Genomic DNA, 23,282 nt, shown 5'->3' on the forward strand with positions numbered 1-23,282 from the left:
GTGATCTGAATGCTTCTGTCCCTTCAATGTGATGGTATTAGAAGGTAGGGCCTTTGGGAGGTCTTGAGGGTGAAGCCCTCATGAGTAAGATTAGTTCAGTTCAGTTCAGTTCAGTCACTCAGTCGTGTCCGACTCTTTGCGACCCCATGAATCGCAGCACGCTAGGCCTCCCTGTTCATCACCAACTCCCTGAGTTCACTCATACTCACATCCATCGAGTCAGTGATTCCATCCAGCCATCTCATCCTCTGTCATCCCCATCTCCTCCTTCCCCCAATCCCTCCCAGCATCAGAGTCTTTTCCAATGAGTCAACTCTTCTCATGAGGGGGCCAAAGTACTGTAGCTTCTGCTTCAGCATCATTCCTTCCAAAGAAATCCCAGGGTTGATCTCCTTCAGAATGCACTGGTTGGATCTCCTTGCAGTCCAAGGGACCTTCAAGAGTCTTTTCCAATACCACAGTACAAAAGCATCAATTCTTCTGCGCTCAGCCTTCTTTTGCCATGTTAGGTAACAGCAAAAAAGATGGTCTTCTGTGAACCAGGAAACTTGCTCTCACCATACACTAAAACAAACAATGCCTGGATCTTGGACTTCCCAGCATTGAGAACTGTGATAAATAAATTTCTATTGTTTAAATGCTATCTAGTTTATATTTTGTTATAGCAGCCCCAACCTACTGAAATGGGTATTTTTTCTAGCTCCTTGAATTTAAAGAAATTTCAGTTAAAATGCTGGATGGAAATGAATCTTCAAAAATCAAGAACAGCAAACTCTGGGGAAGAGAGAGAGTTTGATTTCCAGAATTACCACATTATGATATCGAAATGGCTAGTTTTCAGCCACAACAAAGAAAATTACAATGTATGCAAAGAAACAAGAGAATATGGTCATTCAAAGGAACAAAATAAACTGACAGAAAATATCCCTGAAGACATTCAGTCATTGAAATTATTATACAAAAATAAAAAGCAATTGCATTAATTATGCTCAAATAGCATTATTTTTGATAAATGAATAAAATGATATATGAATAAATGAGAATATCAATAAGATATTAATTTTAAAAAAGAAACCAAGTAGAAATTCTAGAGCTTTAAACTATAATAAGTGAAATTTTAAAAGAAAAATACTAGAGGGTTTTGATAATTGGTGTGATCAGCAGAAGAAAGAATTAGTAAGCTAAGATAGAACAGTTGAAATTATTAAGTCTGAAGAACAAAAAATTAAATAATAAGTGAAAGTAACCAAAGGGACTGTGGAACATGAGCAAATGGACAACAAATGTGTTATAGGACTCTCAGGCGAAGAAGATAGAAATAGTGGTATAGAAACAATATTTGAAGGAAATGACGAAAAAGTTCACAAATTAGAGAGAAACGTGAATCTATCCATTCATGAGGCTCAGCAAACTCTATGTAGGATAAGCTTAAAGTTATCCATCAGTTCAGTTCAGTTGCTCAGTCGTGTCAGACTCTTTCCAACCCCATGAATCGCAGCACGCCGGGCCTCCCTGTCCATCACCATCTCCCGGACTTCACTCACACTCACATCCATTGAGTCAGTGATGCCATCCAGCCATCTTATGCTCTGTCGTCCCCTTCTCCTCCTTCCCCCAATCCCTCCCAGCATCAGAGTCTTTTCCAATGAGTCAACTCTTTGCATAAAGTGGCCAAAGTACTGGAGTTTCAGCTTTAGCATCATTCCTTCCAAAGAAATCCCAGAGCTGATCTCCTTCAGAACGGACTGGTTGGATCTCCTTGCAGTCGAAGGGACTCTCAAGAGTCTTCTCCAACACCACAGTTCAAAAGCATCAATTCTTCGGCGCTCAGGTTTCTTCACAGTCCAACTCTCACATCCATACATGACCACTGGAAAAACCATAGCCTTGACTAGACAGACCTTAGTTGGCAAAGTAATGTCTCTGCTTTTCAATATGTTATCTAGGCTGGTCATAACTTTTCTTCCAAGGAGTAAGCGTCTTTTAATTTCATGGCTGCAGTCACCATCTGCAGTGATTTTGGAGCCCCAAAAAATAAAGTCTGACACTGTTTCCACTATTTCCTCATCTATTTGCCATGAAGTGATGGGACCAGATGCCATGATCTTCGTTTTCTGAATGTTGAGCTTTAAGCCAACTTTTTCACTCTCCACTTTCACTTTCATGAAGAGGCTTTTGAGTTCCTCTTCACTTTCTGCCATAAGGGTGGTGTCATCTGCATATCTGAGGTTATTGATATTTCTCCCAGCAATCGTGATTCCAACTTGTGCTTCTTCTAGCCCAACGTTTCTCATGATGTACTCTGCATAGAAGTTAAATAAGCAGGGTGACGATATACAGCCTTGACATACTCATTTTCCTATTTGGAACCAGTCTGTTGTTCCATGTCTAGTTCCAACTGTTTCTTCCTGACCTGCATATAGGTTTCTCAAGAGGCAGGTCAGGTGGTCTGGTATTCCTATCTCTTTCAGAATTTTCCATAGTTTATTGTGATCCACACAGTCAAAGTCTTTGGCATAGTCAATAAAGCAGAAATAGATGTTTTTCTGGAACTCTCTTGCTTTTTCCATGATCCAGTGGATGTTGGCAGTTTACCTAAACATATTATAGTCCTATTGTTGAAGGATAAAAACAAAGATAATCTTGAAAGCCGTGGGGGAAAAGTGACTCTTTAAGAAATCCTAAAACTATTAACAGTTGATTTCTGAAAGAAGAAGAAAAGATGCTGGAACACAAGGAAAACCAAATATTTAAACAATGAAAACAAAATTGTCGACCAAGAATCCTGTATCTGCCTGTCAAAACTCCTTCAGAGCAGAAGGAGAAATCAAGATATTTTCAGATAAACAAAGCTAAGAGAGCACAGAACTAAACCCTCCCATCCATGATCAGTCTTTGACAGAGGTGCCAAAACCATTCAATGGGGAGAGAATTCAGGGATACCCTGGAGATAATGTGTGTTCAGCTTTAACTAAATAAAATAAATATCATAGTAAATTGAGTCCCACAACTTTTTATTTTGTTTCATTTTGCAGTGTATATAACAGTTATGTTTACAGTATCAGTTCAGTTCAGTCACTTAGTCATGTCCGACTCTTTGCAACCCCATGAACTGTAGCATGCCAGGCCTCCCAGTCCAACACCAACTTCCAGAGTCCACCCAAACCCATGTCCATCGAGTCAGTGATGCCACCCAACCATCTCATCCTCTGTTGTCCCCTTCTCCTCCTACCCTCAATCTTCCCCAGCATAAGGGTCTTTTCAAATGAGTCAGCTCTTCGCATCAGGTGGCCAGTGTATTGGAGTTTCAGCTTCAGCATCAGTCCTTCCAATTAATATTCAGGACTGATTTCCTTTAGAATGGACTGGTTGGATCTCCTTGCAGTCCAAGGGACTCTCAAGAGTCTTCTCCAACACTACAGTTCAAAAGCATCAATTGTTTGGCACTCAGCTTTCCTTATAGTCCAACTCTCACTTCCATACGTGACCACTGGAAAAACCATAGCCTTGACTAGATGGACCTTTGTTGACAAAGTAATGTCTCTGCTTTTCAATATGCTATCTAGGTTGGTCATAGCTTTCCTTCCAAGGAGTAGGCGTCTTTTAATTTCATGGCTGCAATCACCATCTGCAGTGATTTTGGAGCCCCAAAAAATAAAGTCAGCCACTGTTTGCAGTGTTTCCCCATCTATCTGCCATGAAGTGCTGGGACCACATGCCATGATCTTAGTTTTCTGAATGTTGAGCTTTAAGCCGACTTTTTCACTCTCCTCTTTCACTGTCATAAAGAGGCTCTTTAGTTCTTCTTCGCTTTCTGCCATACAGGAGAAAAACTATTAAAAATTCCAACATATGGGCTGAACAACACGCTGCTGAATAACCAACAAATCACAGAAGAATTCAAAAAAGAAATAAAAATGTTCATAGAAATGAATGAAAATGAAAACACAACAACCCAAAACCTGTGGGACACTGTAAAAGCTGTGCTAAGAGGAAAGCTCATAGCAATACAGGCATACCTCAAGAAACAAGAAAAATGTCAAATAAATAACCTAACTCTACACTTAAAGCAACTAGAAAAGGAGGAAATGAAGAAACCCAGGGTTAGTGGAAGGAAAGAAATCTTAAAAATTAGGGCAGAAATAAATGCAAAAGAAACAAAAGAGACCATAGCAAAAATCAACAAAGCCAAAAGCTGGTTCTTTGAGAGGATAAATAAAATTTACAAACCATTAGCCATACTCATCAAGAAACAAAAGGAGAAAAATCAAATCAATAAAATTAGAAATGAAAATGGAAAGATCACAACAGACAACACAGAAATACAAAGGATCATTAGAGACTACTATTAGCAATTTCTTAAAATACCACACTGTTGAAGTTTGCCACACTGATTGACTCTTCCTTTCACCAGTGATTTCTCTGTAGCAGGTGATGTGTTTGATAGCATTTTATCCACAGTACTTTTCAAAATTGACTTAATTCTCAAATACTACTACTGCTTTATCAAATAAGTTTTTATACACTAAATTCTTTGTTTTCATTTAACAATGTTCAGAGAATCTTCACCAAGAAGGGATTCCATCATGTTCTTTGCTCATCCATAAGAAGCAACTCCTTATCATGAAGTTTTACCATGAAATTGTAGCATTTCAGTTCCATCTTCAGGTTCAATTTCTAGTTATAGTTCTTTTGGTGTTTTTATTGCATCTACAGTGACATCCTCCACTGAAGTTTGTAATCAACTTCTTCCAAACTTAATTTTGATATTTTGCTCTTCCCATGAATCACAAATGTTCTTAAAGACATCTAGAATGGTGAATCCTTTACAGAAAGGTTTTAATTTACTTTACCCAGATCTATCAGAGGATTTACTTTACCCAGATCTATTCAGAGGAATCACCATCTATGTCAGATATAGCCTTATAAAATGTTTTTCTTAAATAATAAGACTTGAAAATCAAAATTACTCCTTGATACATGGGCTGCAGAATGGCTGTTGTTTTACCAGACATGACAACATTAATCTTGTTTTATAGTTTCATCAGAGCTCGAGTGACCAGCTGCACTGTCAATAAACAATAGTATTTTAAAATATATCTTTTTCTTTCCTGAGCAGTAAGTCTTAACACTGGACTGACAATATTCAGTAAACTCTATTGTAAATGGGTGTGCTATTTCCAGGCTTTACTGTTCCATTTATAGAGTACAGACAAAATAGATTTAGCATAATTCTTAAGAATTCTAGGATTTTCAGAATAGTAAATCAGTATTGGCTTCAAATCAGCTACCTATACCCTTAACATCAAGAAGGAAATGGCAGTCCACTCCAGTATTCTTGCCTGGAGAATCCTCTGGAAGAGGAGCCTGGCAGGCTATAGTCCATGGGGTCACAAAGAGTCGAACATCACTGAGCAACTAAACACCATACCCTTAATGAGTGAGTCAGTTTGCATGTTGAAGCCAGGCATTGACTTCTCCTCTCTAGCTGTGAAAATCCTAAATAGTGTCTTCTTCCAACACAGGCTTCCCTTGTGGCTCAGCTGGTAAAGAATCCACCTGCAATGCAGGAGACCTGGATTCAATCCCTGGGTTGGGAAGATCCCCTAGAGAAGGGAAAGGCTACCCACTCCAGTATTCTGGCCTGGAGAATTCCACGGACTGTATATAACCCATGGAGGTCACAAAAAGTCAGACACGACTGAGCAACTTTCACTTCACTCCTCTTCCAACAGAGGCAACTGTTTTGTCTACACTGAAAATCTATTGTTTACTATAACCACCTTCATTAATTGTCTTAGCAAGATCTTCTGGATAATTTGCTGTGGCTTCTGCTGTTTACCTTGTACTTGTATATTATGGAGATGGCTCTTTTTCCTTAAACCTTATGAACCAAACTCTGCTAGCTTCAAACTTTTCTTTGCAGCTTACTCACTTCTCTGAAGCTTCATAAGACTTGATGAGAGTTTAGGGCCTTATTCTGAATTAGACTTTGGTTTTGAGAATGTTGTGACTGGTTTGAGCTTCTATTCAGGCCACTAAAAGTTGCTCCATATCAGTAATAAAGCTGTTTCACTTTCCTATCATCCATGTGTACATTAGACTAGCATTTTTAACTTCCTTCAAGAACAGCTTCTTTACATTTACAACTTGCAACTAATGCAAGAGGCCTAACTTTTGGCCTGTCTTGACTGTAGACATTCATTTCTCACTAACTTTAATCATTTCTAGTTTTTTATTTAAAGTGAGGTATGTGGGACTCCTCTTTATACTTGGGCACTTAAAACCACTGTATTGTCACTAGTTGGCCTAATTTCAATGTTACTGTCTCTCAGGGAATAGGGAGGCTCAAAGAGAAAGATAAAGATGGGGAAGAGCCTGTCAGTTGAGCAATCAGAATACATTTGACGTTTATCTTTTAAGTTTACAGTTTTAAGTGAGTATGGTTTGTAGCTACCCAAAACCATTACAAAGTAACATCAACAGTCACTGAGTACAGATAACCATAACAAATGTAATAGTAATAAAAAGTTTTGAAATATTGTGATAAATACCAAAACATGACACAAAGACATAAAGTATACAAATGCTGTTTTAAAGGAAATGATAATGATAGGCTTGCTTAACACAGTTTTGCCACAAAACTTCAGTTGGTAAAATATACAATATCTGCCAATCACAATAAAGCAAAGTGCAATAAGGTGAGGTTTACTTGTAGATGGGCTTCCCTGGTGGCTCAGATGGTAAAGAGTCCACCTGCAATGCAGGAGATTCAATAAATGGTGATTGTAATGTTGGATAGCCACATGCAGAAAGAATGAAATTTGATTCTTACTTGTACTGTATACAACAGTTAAATCAGAATGGATCAAAAACCTAAATTTAAGTGCATAAAGTGTAAAATTGATAGAAGAAAAAAGAAAAAAATAACATGATATGGGATTTTGCAATGGCTTCTTAAATATGACACAAAAACACAAGCAACAGCAACAAAAAATAAATAAAAGTGGACTTCATTACATTAAAATTTTTGAGGCATCAAAGCACACTATCATAAGAATGGAAAGATAATTCACACAATGGGAGAAAATATTTGCAAACAATATAGCTGATATAGGCAATTAATAAGCAATTAATATCTAGAATATGTAAAGAGCTCTTACAATTCAGCAACAATATAACAAATGACTTAATTTTAAAAGAGGTAAAACAATAGAATAAAGGACTCAAATAGACAGTTACCAAAAACATATACAAATGGCTAATAAGTACATGAAAAGATGTTCAACATCATTAATTAGAGTGATGAAATTAAATCCACAGTAAGCTACAACTTTATACCTACTAGAATGTATATAATAAAAACAAAACAAAAAGCAGTGAGGTATATAGAGAAGTTGGAACCCTCGTGAATTCCTGCTAGAAATTTTGAATGTTCAAAATTTCTGGAAAACAGCTTGGTAGTTCTTCAAAATGTTAAATTTATGACCCAGTAATTTCACCCCAGGCATATATACAATAATTGAAAATAGAGATTCAAATAGGTACTTTTACACCAATCTACATAATAACAATACTCTTCATAGGTTAAAGATGGAAGCATGCCAAGTGTCCATCAACTGAATAATGGTTAAAATTAGGTATAAATGTACAATGGACTTTATTTCCTGTGACAGTGACAGTCTTTATTTTCTTGGGTTTCAAAATCATTGCTGATGGTGACTGCAGCTATGAAATTAAAAGACGCTTTTCCTTGGATGAAAAGTTATGACAAAACTAGAGAGCATATTGAAAAGAAGAGATGTTACTTTGCTGGCAAAGGTCTGTATAGTCAAAGCAATGGTTTTTCCAGTAGTCGTGTATAGATGTGAGAGTTGGACCATAAAGAAGGTTGAGCACTGAAGAACTGATGTTTTCAAACTATAGTATTGGGTTTCCCTTGTGGCTTAGCTGGTAAAGAATCTGCCTGCAATGTGGGAGACATGTTCGATCTGTGGGTTGGGAAGATCCCCTGGAGAAGGGAAAGGCTACCCACTCCAGTTTTCTGGCCTGGAGAATTCCAGGACTGTATAGTCCATGGGGTTGCAAAGAGTCGGACATGACTGAGCAACTTTCACATTCACATGCGAGTCCCTTGGACTGCAGGGAGTATGAACCATGCAATCCTAAAGGAAATAAATCTGAAATATTCATTGGAAGGACTGATGATGAAGCTGAAGCTCCAACACTTTGGCCACCTGATGTGAAGATCTGACTCATTAGAAAAGATCCTGATGCTGGGAAAGATTGGAGGCAGGAGGAGAAGGGGATGACAGGGACAAGATGGTTGGATGACATCACTGACTCAATGGACATGAGTTTGAGCAAGTTCCAGGAGATGGTGAAAGACAGGGAAGCCTGGCATGCTGCAGTATATGGGTTCACAAAGAGTCAGACACAACTGAATGACTGAACAACAAACAAATGGACAGTTATTCAACCATAAAAGGAATGACGTTCTGATACACACTCTACAATGCAAATGAACCTTGAATACTTTGCTTAGTGAAGTAAATCAGACACAAAAGGGCAAATATTGTGTTATTCCACTTACATAAAATATCTGGAATATGCAAATTTGTAGGGTTAGAAAGCATATTGGAAGTTCCCAGGATAAAGGGGAAAACGGAAAACGGGGAGTTATTGCTTAATGGTAACAGGTTTTGGTTTTGTATGATGGAAAACTTTCCAGAAAAAGACAGTACTGATGGTTCAGAAAACCTGAAAGGAAACATAAATGGCAAACATAAAAAGATAATTTGATTACTAATGAAGAAAATGCAAAAAAAAAACTTCACTTTTTATACCCTCTAGATTTGTAGAACTAATGAAATAGAATGTACACAAGTTGTGGACTTTTAAAGTGATAGATAGTTTTCAAACCTTATGGCACGCTATTTTGAAATTTAATTTTGACTGTTATTACTCACAAATTTTACTCATAAGTACACACTTAATGTATAGATATACTTGTACATTTGAGCCAGAAATAACCATGTTGCTTATTATAGCAAAAGCAATGGGAACAACTTAATCTCTATTAATAGGAAATTATTAATTGAGAGTACTTATATTTAACTCAATGTAGAATAGGCAAACTTTTCTTTTAAATCATAGCCATTTAAAATTGTGTTTTGATATATTCTGTATTAAATATGACCAAAACAAATGTTTTAATTAATGCTAATAAAAATAATTTTAAAAAATCAAAAAATAGACATAATAAAAAATGTTGGTTTTTGTTAAAAAGGTAAAAATAGGATATGGAATCTCTCATATTTTAAATAATTTTTAAAAATTAAGGCCTTGTTCATTTTTCTGTAGTACTATTGTAGCCTCAGCTCTTCTGAAACTTTATTATAAACTACTTTTTGCTCTAAGCATAGTTATTTATAGAACAATATTTATGTAATTTCTTCTGTACAGATTCTTAATTAAATTATTCTCTAAAATGTTTTATTGGGTTCTGAATTTAAGAATTTCAATTTAATTAAATATGAACTTTTACATAAATATATAAACAATAAAAAAGAACATGATTCTATTTTGATAAGAGCTATTATTAAATTGCTTATCATGATATAATATGTCTCCCAAAGAATTGTGCTCCCAATTTTGCTGGAAAAATATAATATAAATGAGGGATTCTATTATCAAAGAATACACAAAAATAATCCTGATGCCTTTAAATTTAGTGATCTAGGTTCAAATTTAGTTCTAACATTTTTTAAGCTTTACTATCTAGTGGCAATTTTATACTCTATGCTTTTCCATGCTAGTTTATTTTTATTTATAGTAAACCATTCTCCACCTACATGTGCCTTTTATAAAACCTTCTCAAGTTAGATTTACATTCAAATTCCTCAGATAAGAATGTTCTATAAACAGAAACTATGTTATGTCATTCAAATATTATTACAGAAGACATGATAGTATAAATAAAAATTATAATTATAATGATTGAACATTATAAATATTCTCATATGATTTCCTATCATAGTATGAAATTCTTATATAGATAGCTATGGACATGTGGATATATAATATGTCTGCAGGGCATTTTAGTGTTTTTCTGCCTTTGTTCTCTTGTTTGCTTTTAATATATAATGAGATATATTTGAGATACTTGTTTCTGTTCATTGGTAGGTTATCCAGATAAATTTTGAAGAATTCGACCTGGAAATTGGCTATGATACCTTGACAATTGGTGATGGGGGTGAAGTTGGAGACCCAAGGACAGTGCTCCAAGTGTAAGTTCTCAATGTTTCTTTCTTGACTTAGCCTGTCAGTTTCTCGTCAAATTTTACCTTTTTTTTTTATTGATTCTTCTCACTACCTTCAACAGAAGGAGCATAGTATATTATGTATTGTCATCAATCTGCATATAGTATATTTATTAGTTCTTTTAAATAAGGCTTAATATACTTGATCCACACATAGTTACTTAGAATCCATTGCCAGAAAGGGGCCTAGGGTGAAACTACAGATAGGCTGATTGGTCTTATTTTGGAAAATACTTCTACCCTCACAGAGTTATAGAATAAAGTGTTAAAAGAAAAAGTTATGAAATTGATCCCAGAGACTACTAGTACTAAGAACTGGTGGGTGTTGCAATTTATTGGAGGCTTAATCATACCTGGTCATCATCAGTATCTGTGAGAGTTAATCAGTGGTTTGACATGAAGTAGTAGTATAGTAGAGCAGTGAATAGCTCTCAGAGTTGAGCTAATATACTAAAAAGGTTCTTAATGTGAAGAAAAAAGAAAAAAAGGGTGAACTTATATTAAGTAAAGGGAAATGTTAGGAACTTATTATTCAGTCACTAAGTTGTGTCTTGATTCTTTGTGACCTCATGGGCTGCAGCACGCCAAGCCTGCCTGTCCCTCAACCATCTCCCGGAGTTTGCCTAAGTTCATGTCCATTGAATCAGTGATGCTATCCAACCATCTCATTCTCAGCTTCCCTCCTCCTTTTTCCTTCAGTCTTTCCCAGCATCAGGGTCTTTTCTAATGAGTCAATTGTTCACTTCAAGTGGCCAAAGTATTGGAGTGTCAGCTTTGCAAAGCTCAAAACAATAAAGGGCAATGATCTTTACTATAATTTTAGGTACTAAGAGGAAAACCCTTAATATTTTAAATAAGCCATACATTTTCTAAAAGAAAAAGAACTCTGTTAATTGAGTTTGTAAACATGTCACAGTCCATCATTTTCTGCATTCCTTCTTTTTTTTGAGAATTTTGAGCCCATGCTCATTTGATTTTGACCTTAGTTGCTTCAAAGAAAATCTTCTATTTTGTTAGTGGATTTGCTGGGTTTTTTAATTCTTATAAAGGATAGATGCTGTCTCTATTTCCTTTTATTTTAGAAGATAACGTGAATATATTTTTAAGTAATTTTTAAAACCCTGTGTTGTATGAATCAGACCAAATAGCAGATCAGAAGTATAATTTAAAGAATAGGTTCATAATTGATTTTTAGAGTGGTCCAAAAGTTAGCTAGACAACATAATACCAGATAAAGAACAAATATGTTGATAAGAAGAAGTCTTATAACCCCTGTGAATTCAAGTGGAATTAGTTGTATCTTACAGACTATCTGCTACTGGCAGAATGAATGAAGAAAAAGTTACATTTCCCTCTTCTCATGTTCCTGTCATCATATTGTCCCTAGTTTACAAAGGAGTTCTACTTCCTTACTTGTAATTCTTTCACTCTGAGAAATTATCTTAATTCTGAAAAGTCTATGTGATTATTTTTATATTTGTCTGTAACCACAGATATGTTTCTTAAACATGTTTTTCTTCCTCAGAGCAAAATTACATATTTCTGAAAATATAACACTTTTTTCCTTGGGTAAAGATGACTGCAACAGAACTTAGGTGGCACCTACCTCCTGTGTACATGTGTACTCAGTAGTGTCTGACTCTTTGTAACCCCATGGACTATATCCTGCCAGGATCCTCTGTCCATGGAATTCTCCAGGAGAGAATATTTGAGTGAGTTGCCATTTCCTCCTCCAGGGGATCTTCCTGACTCAGGGACCAAATTTGCATCTCCTCCGTTGACAGGTGGATTCTTTACTGCTGAGCCATCTGAGAGGCCCCAGCTACCTCCTAAAGGTGTTCAGATAAAAGTCGTTTGACTAGCTAACAGAGATTTTACAAAATGGAAATTAGATAAAAATTCTTTTGAATGCCAAGACTCTATGATAAGAGAACCTAATAGAATTGTATCCATTCAAACTGCTGCTGTTGTTGTTCAGTTGCTAAGTTGTATCCGACTGTTGGCATCGTCCTGGATTGCAGCATGCCAGGCTCCTCTGACCTGCATTATCTCCTGAAGTTTACTCAGATTTATGTCCATTGAGTCAGTAATGCTGTCTAACCATATCATCCTTTGCTGCCCTCTTCTCCTCTTGCCTTCAGTCTTTTCCAGCATCAGAGTCTTTTCCAATGAATGGGCTCTTCGCATCAGTCGGCCAAAGTACTGAAGCTTCAACTTCAGCATCAGTCCTTCCAATAAATATTCATTGTTCATTTCCTTAAGGATTGACTAATTTGATCTCCCTGCAGTCCAAAGGACTGTGGTCTTCTCCAGCACCACCATTCAAAAGCATCGATTTTTCAGCACCCTGTCTTCTTTATGGCCCAGCTCTCATATCCATACATGACTGTTGGAAAAACCGTCACTTTCACTGTATGGATCTTTATCTGCAAAGTGATGTCTCTGCTTTTAAATATGCTGTCTAGGTTTATCATAGATTTTTTTTACAAGGAGCGAATGTTGTTTAATTTCATGGCTGCAGTCACTGTCCACAGTGATTTTGGAGCCCAAGGAAATAAAATCTGTCACTACTTCTACTTTTTCCCCTTCTATTTGCCATGAAGTGATGGGACTGGATACTATAATTTTAGTTTGTTTAATGCTGAGTTTCAAGTCAGCATTTTCACTCTTCTCTTTCACCCTCATCAAGAGGCTCTTTAGTTCCTCTTCACATTCTGCCATTAGAGTAGTATCATCTGCATATCTGAGGTTGTTGCTGTTTCTCCCAGCAATCTTGATTCCAGCCTGGCATTTCCCATGATGTACCGTCTAGTCAAGGCTATGGTTTTTCCTGTGGTCATGTATGGATGTGAGAGTTGGGACTGTGAAGAAGGCTGAGCGCAGAAGAATGGATGCTTTTGCACTGTGGTGTTGGAGAAGACTCTTGAGAGTCCCTTGGACTGCAAGGAGATCCAATCAGTCCATTCTGAAGGAGATCAGCCCTGGGATTTCTTTGGAAGGAATGAGCTAAAGCTGAAACTCCAGTACTTTGTCCACCTCACGTGAAGAGTTGACTCATTGGAAAAGACTCTGATGCTGGGAGGGATTGGGGACAGGAGGAGAAGGGGACAACAGAGGATGAGATGGCTGGATGCCATCACTGACTCGATGGACGCGAGTGTGAGTGAACTCCGGGAGTTGGTGATGAACAGAGGCATGGCGTGCTGCGATTCATGGGGTCGCAAAGAGTCAGACACGACAGCGACTGAACAGAACAGAACAGACTCTGCATACAAGTTAAATAAGCAGGGTGACAATACACAGCTTTGTCATACTTCTTTCCCAATTTTGAACCAGCCTGTCATTCCATGTCCAGTTCTAACTTTTGCTTCTTGACCCCACAGGTTTCTCAGGAGGCAGGTAAGGTGGTCTGGTATTCCCATCTCTTTAAGAATTTTCCAGTTTCTTGTGATCCACATAGTCAAAGATTTCGTGTGGGCAATGAAGCAGAAGTAGATGCTTTTCTGGAGCTCCCTTGCTTTCTCCATGATCCAACAAATGCTGGCAACTTGATCTCTGTTTCCTCTGCCTCTTTGAAACCCAGCTTGTACATCTGGAAGTTCTTGGTTTTTGTGCTTCTGAAGCCTAGCTTGAAGGATTTTGAGCATAATGTTGCTAGTTGTGAAATGAGCACAGTTGTACATTTTCTTTTTGGAACATCAAAGCATGAGGAAGTGGTCCCAGCCTCTGCCTGCAGCTGCTGCTAAGTCACTTCAGTCGGGTCTGACTCTGTGCGACCCCATAGACGGCAGCCCACCATGCTCCTCCATCCATGGGATTTTCCAGGCAAGAGTACTGGAGTGGGGTGCCTGCACCTGGTTACCCTCTATTCCCAAACTCAGCTCTGTCCTTCATGATGCATATAGACTTCCCAGACTATACATTCTAACTGCCCACACCTCCCTGCAAATGGTGCCCACTGGGTCTAAGAGTGCACATACAGTCGTGTGTTCTAACCCTGAGAACGTGGACCTGGAAAGAGGCTTGTGAGGGTCCAGGAAGCAGGAAATTCCAGGAGTACTAGTTTTCAGGGAGTTGTAGAACAGTACTTTTTAAACAAACTGTAAAATAAAAGATTTGCTTTTATTTTAAATTTGTTTTGGACTGATAATTTTACAAAATGAAACAAAAAAATTAGAAAAAAAATAAAAACACATATAAATGCATTTCAGGTTTTTTTAAAGAAATTCACCAGACAAAATTATTATTTCAAATTACTCTAGAAGATTTAGTCCTAATTCCTATTATTTTCTGTTCTTACCATGTTGCAGCTGGAAATTAATCTATGATCTCCTAGGGGGTGTGGGCAGGCACAACCCTGGGCAAGAGGTGGGCTACAGAATAATCAGAGGAAAGGGTCAAGGAAGGAGTCTATCTTGCCCAAGTTTCAAAATAGTGTTGCATTTTTATTGTTCAGTCATTCAGTCATATCTGACTCTTTGCGACCCCACGGACTGCAGCACACCAGGCTTCCCTGTCTTTCACCATTTCCTGAAGCTTGTTCAAACTCAAAGTATTGCATACAACATGATAAATTGTCAATAAATTATTTTTTTAAATTAATTGAAAATAATTTATTTGAAATAATGTTCTTCTAATGGGTAAAATAGTCTCCATTTAAACATTTTATTTAGCAATGTATTTACTCGTTTATGTATTCCATTTTGCATTTTTGTTAAGTGTGATCCACATGCTAGAGATTTAACTTTTGGAATTAAAACTAATAAATTTACTTAAAAATTTAGATAACTGAAAGTCAGGAACATAGTAAAACATGGATACTATGTTCATTAAACAGAGACCCATGTAATATCACATTTGAAAGTATTTTTTAAGAGGATGAATTCAGTCTATATAGTTAAGTTTATAAGTTCTGATTAGGTTAATAAACACATGATATCTCAGTTTTTAAAATATTTAACAAATAAAGGAAAAATCCATCCTATTTTATTTACTTTATGGAATTGAATTAAGCATTGGAATTACATGATGCTTCTGTTTCCAGGTTTCTTTTAATATTTAGGCTCTAAAATTTAAAATCGATTGTGATATTCTACTCCATAAAAAATATAGTCCATATAGTCATAACATGTTCAACAGCTAAAATAATTCTCTAAAAATGAATTATGGAAAGTTTTAAAAAATAATTTTTATGATTTCTTTCCCTGAAATACAAAGCATATCATTTTTGCAATTCAGCAACTTAAAAATAATTTGAGTGTGCTGTATCTATCTGTTTACAATGTAAAATTTAATTCTCAGATATATTGGTAGTATGTTCTAACAGCACTCTTCCCTGGGACATCTTTTTATTTTGAATATGTATGCTTTAAATATACATGCATGTACACAAACATTCATACCCTGTTTTGTGCTGATATATTTTAAATTAATATTTTCTTTATTTTAATAATATTAAATGCATAATATTCACACTAGCTTTAAGAAAATGTAGCTTTCCTTTTTCTCATAGGTTATTATTATTTCTCTCAGCTCATTGGCCCATATGTTTGGACAAGCTACTTAGCTGAAGATACATGTTTTTTAACTAGTCAACAATTTATTCTTTAAAAATGACGCCCTCTGTCAGACTACTGTATAAGATATTTTCCCAGAGCAAACTTTTCTACAACCAGGGACTTATACCTTTCCAAATTTGTTCTTGTACCTTCCATTCTTAATAATGAAAATCTAAATACTAAGTGACACCATAGGATAATGAAAGAAGGGAATATACTGAATATAACAAGGTGATATTTTTAGAAATGGATGGTAACAGTATAAAAAGGACTTAGAAAATTGACCATGCAGAAAAATCCTTCACATTTTATATTATAGTTTTTAAAAAGCAAGAAAAAATATTTTTTCACTGCTTTTATTTCTGCCTTGCACACATTCTTGTCCTTCTCCATTAAACACACACACACACACATTCAATACATGCTCACAGTCATTTAAGTTCCTTGAATGCAGCGACTATTACTCATCTTGGATTTTCCAAAATACCTAAGGCTTGTGTTAACATTGTTAGATGTTGCATGAATTATAATAGGAGAGGAAAAATTAAATCTGCATCAGGACACATCGACTGAAACATGCCAGCAGGAGGAAATCTTTGCAGACATTAGCAAGGGCATACCGTGAGGTGTAGAGCACTATGCAGAGGACTACCTGGTGTATCAGTGCCTTCAGGCTGCTATAATTGTATATATATATATATAGAATAGACTGAATGGTTTATAACAACAAATATATTTCTCACAGTTCTGGAGGCTATGTCACAGACCATGGTGGCAGCAGATTTTGTGTCTGCTGACAACCCACTTTCTGGTTCATAGATGGCCATCTTTTTACTGTGTCCACATATAGCAAATGGGGGCAGAGTTCTTTCAGGAGCCTCCTATATAAGAACACAGTCATATTCATGAGAGCTTACCTTCGTGACCTAATCACCTATCAAAGTCCCCACCTTCATATAACCTCACGTTGGATATTAGGTTTCAACATATAAATTTTGGCAGCAGGGGGACATTTAGTCTCTGGCTTCAGAATTTCAACAGTGTTCACTGATACCACATGCAAGAAAACAATCAAACTGACAGTAGCAATTGTCTCATGTGGACAAAATTTGATGTGCAGTCATTCAAATGACTTGCTATTGGGCAAAAATAAATGCATGTTCCTGGAGATTCAGAATTACTTTAGGCTGCAGTATGAAATAATCTGTGTGACATTTGATTACTAACAACAAAATGTTAAATAGGAGAGATAATTTATTTTTATGATTCTTCATTATTTTTTCAGTGTGATTATAGTCACATTTTCCATTATGAGAACACTGACGATTTTACTGAAGAAAAAAAAAGAAAGCAGTTTACTATTATACTTTAGTTTGTTTTGTGAAAATACTGATGATTTTACTGCAGTTTAAGCAATGACTATGGCTTTATTTGCAGAGAAGGCAGAGTACCCCACTCCAATACTCTCCACCAGGGAAGCCCAATGGCAACCCACTCCAGTACTCTTGCCTGGCAAATCACATGGATGGAGGAGCCTAGTAGGCTGCAGTCCATGGGGTCTCGAAGAGTCATACACGGCTGAGAGACGTCACTTTCACTTTTCACTTTCATGCATTGGAGAAGGAAATGGCAACCCACTCCAGTGTTCTTGCCTGGAGAGTCCCAGGGATGGAGGAGCCTGGTGGGCTGCAGTCTGTGGGGTCGCACAGAGTTGGACACGACTGAAGCGACTTAGCAGCAGCAGCAGCATGGCTTTAATTTGGAGTTTTTGTGTATTTATTTTTGTGTTGGATTCAATTGGAACAAATTGTCTAAAGATGCTTTTAGTTGTTATTTTTTCTTCTTCAACAAGAATATTTGTACTATGGTATGCATTTCAAAAGTGACTATAGAAAACAAATTAAGACAAAATATAGAAAAGGTATGTAAATATATTAGAGTTCTTCCCACAAATGCCAACTATTTTAAGCATAGTACCTTGTTAGAGTGCTAAATATGTAAATGAAGTAGCCATAGAAGAGTACAAAGATGTATGTGCTGAGGTCTTGACCTTTAAATCTTTCTTAAAACAAATATTAAGATAGAAATCTCTTTGTATCTGTAATAAGAACTGTTCCAAATACTCTCACATATATTATGCTTTAGAATTAGCTAATAAATTAAAATTTCTGAAACCCAAGACCTTAAGTGAAGCAAAACCCACAATTATTCACTACTCAGTTACCTAATTGAACTAACATACATGTAGTCCCATCATTCCATAGTACTTTATGTATTTTTTAGGCCCCACCTTACACTTTATGGGGTATTAGCTTGCCAACCAGGGATCAAATCCACACCTGTTGCATTGGAAGCACAAAGTCTTAACCACTGGACTGCCAGAGAAGTCCCTGTATTTTAATTCTTAAATCTGTATGTTGTTCTTCTAGTATTTTTATCTACTTTCCTTTCTTTTTTATTTCTTTTTAATTTTTTTCAGACTTACTCAGGTATAATTGATGAAAAATAAGACATTTTAAATTATACAATGAGATAATTTAATATATGTATACTTTGTGAAAGGATACTTCCATCAGATTAATTGACATATGTACCTTACATATTTACCTTATTTATTTTTTCCCAGTGAGAACTTCTAAGTTCTACTTGTAGCAAATTTCAGTTATACAGTTCAGTGTTACCAATTGTAGTTACCATGTTACACATTAGACTTTCAGATCTTATTCATCTTATAACTAAATATATGTAAACTTTTACAAACCTCTACCTATTTCCGCCACTCTCCAATACCTGGTAGCTCTCTTGTTTCTATGAGTTAAGACTCTTTCGCGCTCTCTTTTTTTTTTGGTGGGGGGATTCCTTCTATGTGAGTCCAAGCAGTATTTGTCTTTCTATATTGACTTATTCCACTTATCATAATGCCTTCCAGGTTCGTCCATGTTGCTGCAAATGACAGGATTTCCTTCTTTGTTAAGATTGAACCGTATTTTAGTGTGTGTGCGTGTATAAATTCTCTTGAACTATTCATCTACTGACAGACTGACAGACACTTAGGGTATTTCCATACCCCTGTAATTGTGATTAATGCTGCAGTAAAAATGGGATTACAGATAACTCTTAGATAATGGTTTCATTTCCTTTTGATATCTGTAGCCAGAAGTGAGATTGCTGGATCTTATGGTAGCTCTGTTTGTAATTTCTTAAGGAATCTCTATGCGATTTCATAGGGTCTGAATTGGCTTATATCCCCACCAACAGTGTACAAGGTTTCCTTTTCCTCCACTCCCAAACCAGCATTTGTTACTGCTTGCCTTCTCAGTGTACAAGAGTTCCCTTTTCTCTGCTCTCCACAAGCATTTGTTACTTTCTGCCTTTTTACTCATAGCCATCCCCTAACAGATGTGAGTAAGGTTATGACACTTTTTGCTGTCACTTTAATGGTGATATTCCAGGATGTTTGTTAATCTATCTTTTGTAGCCATCATCATTATCCTCAGTGAATTGTATGTATCCAAAAATGAAGGTATAAACCATCCTTGATACCACTGTATTAAAAGAAAGAATAATAAATCTATTTCTATAAAAGGAAAAAGTTACGTATTTGTACAATACAAAAATATGTTGGAATATAGGACTATTATAGTTTTTATTTCTAATGGATGTACCCATAATGCCCAGTGATTATGAATAAAATCAGGCATTGAGTATAATTGAAATTTAATAGAACTTGTCTTTTATTTTATATTGTACAGGAGTGCTTGAAGAATATTTCTCAGTGCACTTACTTAGGGCTTTAACTCTTTTATTCTAGCATGAAGGGACTAACTAGGGAGATTAGAATGCACTATAAACACTGCCAAAGCCTTTGACTGTGTGGATCACAATAGACTGTGGAAAATTCTGAAAGAGATGGGAATACCAGACCGCCTAACCTGCCTCTTGAGAAATGTGTATGCAGGTCAGGAAGCAACAGTTAGAACTGGACATGGAACAACAGACTGGTTCCAAATAGGAAAAGGAGTACGTCAAGGCTGTATATTGTCACCCTGCTTATTTAACTTCTATGCAGAGTACACCATGAGAAACGCTGGGCTGGAAGAAACACAAACTGGAATCAAGATTGCCAGGAGAAATATCAATAACCTCAGATATGCAGATGACACCACCCTTATGGCAGAAAGTGAAGAGGAACTCAAAAGCCTCTTGATGAAAGTGAAAGAGGAGAGTGAAAAAGTTGGCTTAAAGCTCAACATTCAGAAAACGAAGATCATGGTGTCTGGTCCCATCACTTCATGGGAAATAGATGGGGAAACAGTGGAAACAGTGTCAGACTTTCTTTTTGGGGACTCCACAATCACTGCAGATGGTGACTGCAGCCATGAAACTAAAAGACATTTACTCCTTGGAAGAAAAGTTATGACCAACCTAGATAGCATACTCAAAAGCAGAGACACTACTTAGCCGACTAAGGTCCATCTAGTCAAGGCTATGGTTTTTCCTGTGGTCATGTATGGATGTGAGAGTTGGACTGTGAAGAAGGCTGAGTGCCGAAGAATTGATGCTTTTGAACTGTGGTATTGGAGAAGACTCTTGAGAGTCCCTTGGACTGCAAGGAGATCCAACCAGTCCATTCTGAAGGAGATCAACCCTGGGATTTCTTTGGAAGGAATGATGCTAAAGCTGAAGCTCCAGTACTTTGGCCACCTCATGAGAAGAGTTGACTCTTTGGAAAAGACTCTGATGCTGGGAGGGATTGGGGGCAGGAGGAGAAGGGGACGACCGAGGATGAGATGGCTGGATGGCATCACCGACTCGGTGGACGTGAGTGTGAGTGAACTCCGGGAGATAGTGATCGACAGGGAGGCCTGGCGTGCTGCGATTCATGTGGTCGCAAAGAGTCGGACACGACTGAACGACTAAACTGGACTGAACTGATAAACCCTGAGGTCACTCAGGTTGTAAATAAATACATACTAAAGAAGCATTTAATAATTAAGTTTAGAGATAATTTGTTTAAAAAGATGTACTAAAAACACATTAAAAGTATTTGAAGGCTTTTCAGAGTTTTTCAGAATGATTTAATAAGAGCAGGATTTTAAGAGAGCCACTGATTATTCAGAAAATATACTTAAAGTAACCTACCAACCCAGTAACTCCTTTCTTCAAAATGAAGAAAAGAATGAATAAATTTTACTATCAGTTCAGTTCAGTCACTCAGTTGTGTCCAACTCTTTGCAACCTCATGAACTGAGCATGCCAGGCCTCCCTGTCCATCAACAACTCCCAGAGTTTACCAAAACTCATGTCCATTGAGTTGGTGATGCCATCCAGCCATCTCGTCCTATGTTGTCCCCTTCTCCCCCTGCCCTCAATCTTTCCCAGCATCAGGGTCTTTTCAAATGAGTCAGCTCTTCGCATCAGGTGGCCAAAGTACTGGAGTTTCAGCATCAATATCAGTCCTTCCAATGAAAACCCAAGACTGATCTCCTTTAGGATGGACTGGCTGGATCTCCTTGCAGTCCAAGGGACGCTCAAGAATCTTCTCCAACACCACAGTTCAAAAGCATCAATTCTTCAGCAGTCAGCTTTCTTTATAGTCCAACTCTCATATCCATACATGACTACTGGAAAAACCATAGCCTTGACTAGATGGACCTTTGTTGACAAAGTAATATCTCTGCTTTTAATATGCTGTCTAGGTTGGTCATACCTTTCCTTCCAAGGAGTAAGCGTCTTTTAATTTCATGGCTGCAATCACCAACTGCAGTGATTTTGGAGCCCCAAAAATTAAGTCAGCCACTGTTTCCACTGTTTCCCCATCTATTTGCCATGAAGTGATGGGACCGGATGCCATTATCTTCGTTTTCTGAATGTTGAGCTTTAAGCCAACTTTTTAACTTTCCACTTTCACTTTCATCAAGAGGCTTTTGAGTTCCTCTTCACTTTCTGCCATAAGGATGGTGTCATATGCATATCTGAGGTTATTGATATTTCTCCCAGAAATCTTGATTCCAGCTTGTGGTTCCTCCAGCCCAGCATTTCTAATATTGTACTCTGCATATAAGTTAAACAAGCAGGGTGACAATATACAGCCTTGACATACTCCTTTTCCTATTTGGAACCAGTCTGTTGTTCCATGTCCAGTTCTAACTGTTGCTTCCTTACCTGGAAACAGGTTTCTCAAGAGGCAGATCAGGTGGTCTGGTATACCCATTTCTTTCAGAATTTTCCAGTTTATTGTGATCCACACAATCAAAGGCTTTGGCATAGTCAATAAACAGAAACAGATGTTTTCTGGAACTCTCTTGCTTTTTCGATGATCCAGTGCACATTGTCAATTTGATCTCTGGTTCCTCTGCTTTTTCTAAAACCAGCTTGAACATCTGGAAGTTCAAGGTTCACGTACTGCCGACCCTGACTTGGAGAATTTTGAGCATTACTTTGCTAGTGTATGAGATAAGTGCAATTGTGTGGTAGTTTGAGCATTCTTTGGCATTGCCTTTCTTTGGGATTGGAATGAAAACTGACCTTTTCCAGTCCTGTGGCCGCTGCTGAGTTTTTAAAATTGGCTGGCCTATTGAGTGTAGCACTTCCATAGCATCATCTTTTAGGATTTGAAATAGTTCAACTGGAATTCCATCACCTCCACTAGCTTTGCTCATAATGATGCTTCCTAAGGCACACTTGAGTTCACAATCCAGCATGTCTGGGTCTAGGTGAGTGATCACACCATCATGATTATCTGGGTCATGAAGATCTTTTTTATAGAGTTCTTCTGTGTATTCCTGCCATCTTTTCTTAATATCTCTGCTTCTGTTAGGTCCATACCATTTCTGGTGCTTTATTGAACACATCTTTGCATGAAATGTTCCCTTGGTATCTCTGATTTTCTTGAAGAGATCTCTCTGGTCTTTCCCATTCTATTGTTTTCCTCTATTTCTTTGCATTGATCACTGAGGAAGGCTTTCTTATCTTTCCTTGGTATTGTTTGGAACTCTGCATTCAGATGGGTATATCTTTCCTTTTCCCCTTTGCTTTTCACTTCTCTTCTTTTCACAGCTATTTATCAAATGGATTAAATTACACTATGATGCATATTATATGCAATTTGCCATAGAGACTGCAGAAAAAGTCTAACCCATTTATACAGACAAGCCGATATAATAATTTCCTGTGTTAATTATTCTTATCAAAAGGAAAAATATAAACGCCTACCTTTATAATAAGAGGAAGTTACATCCTAGAGCCAAGTACCGAGAAGTTTCTGTGTTAGGGGAACTTTGACTTTTTTTTCAATATGTATTTGCATTTATATTTGTTTCTTTTTGTGACTATTTTATAATAAAAGTACAATTTTCTAATTATGTTTTGCTGTTTCTATTTTATCTTTACTATTTCAATT

The 23,282-nt window shown here is 36.9% G+C and overlaps 1 protein-coding gene across 3 annotated transcripts in view; it reads left to right on the plus strand.

Annotated features, from left to right (window-relative positions):
• The window catches only part of LOC120878903 (CUB and sushi domain-containing protein 3-like), a 1,427,768-nt gene that overhangs the window by 751,467 nt on the left and 653,019 nt on the right, over nt 1-23,282 (plus strand). For all 3 annotated transcript variants that reach the window (XM_040261811.1, XM_040261812.1, XM_040261813.1), the window contains one exon: nt 10,186-10,289. In XM_040261811.1, coding sequence (XP_040117745.1) covers nt 10,186-10,289 — 104 coding nt within the window. The remainder of the gene's footprint in view (nt 1-10,185; nt 10,290-23,282) is intronic.

The sequence above is a fragment of the Oryx dammah genome, unplaced genomic scaffold (genome assembly GCF_014754425.2).
Source record: "Oryx dammah isolate SB20612 unplaced genomic scaffold, SCBI_Odam_1.1 HiC_scaffold_19, whole genome shotgun sequence".
In the NCBI taxonomy this organism is placed as follows: Eukaryota; Metazoa; Chordata; class Mammalia; order Artiodactyla; family Bovidae; genus Oryx; species Oryx dammah.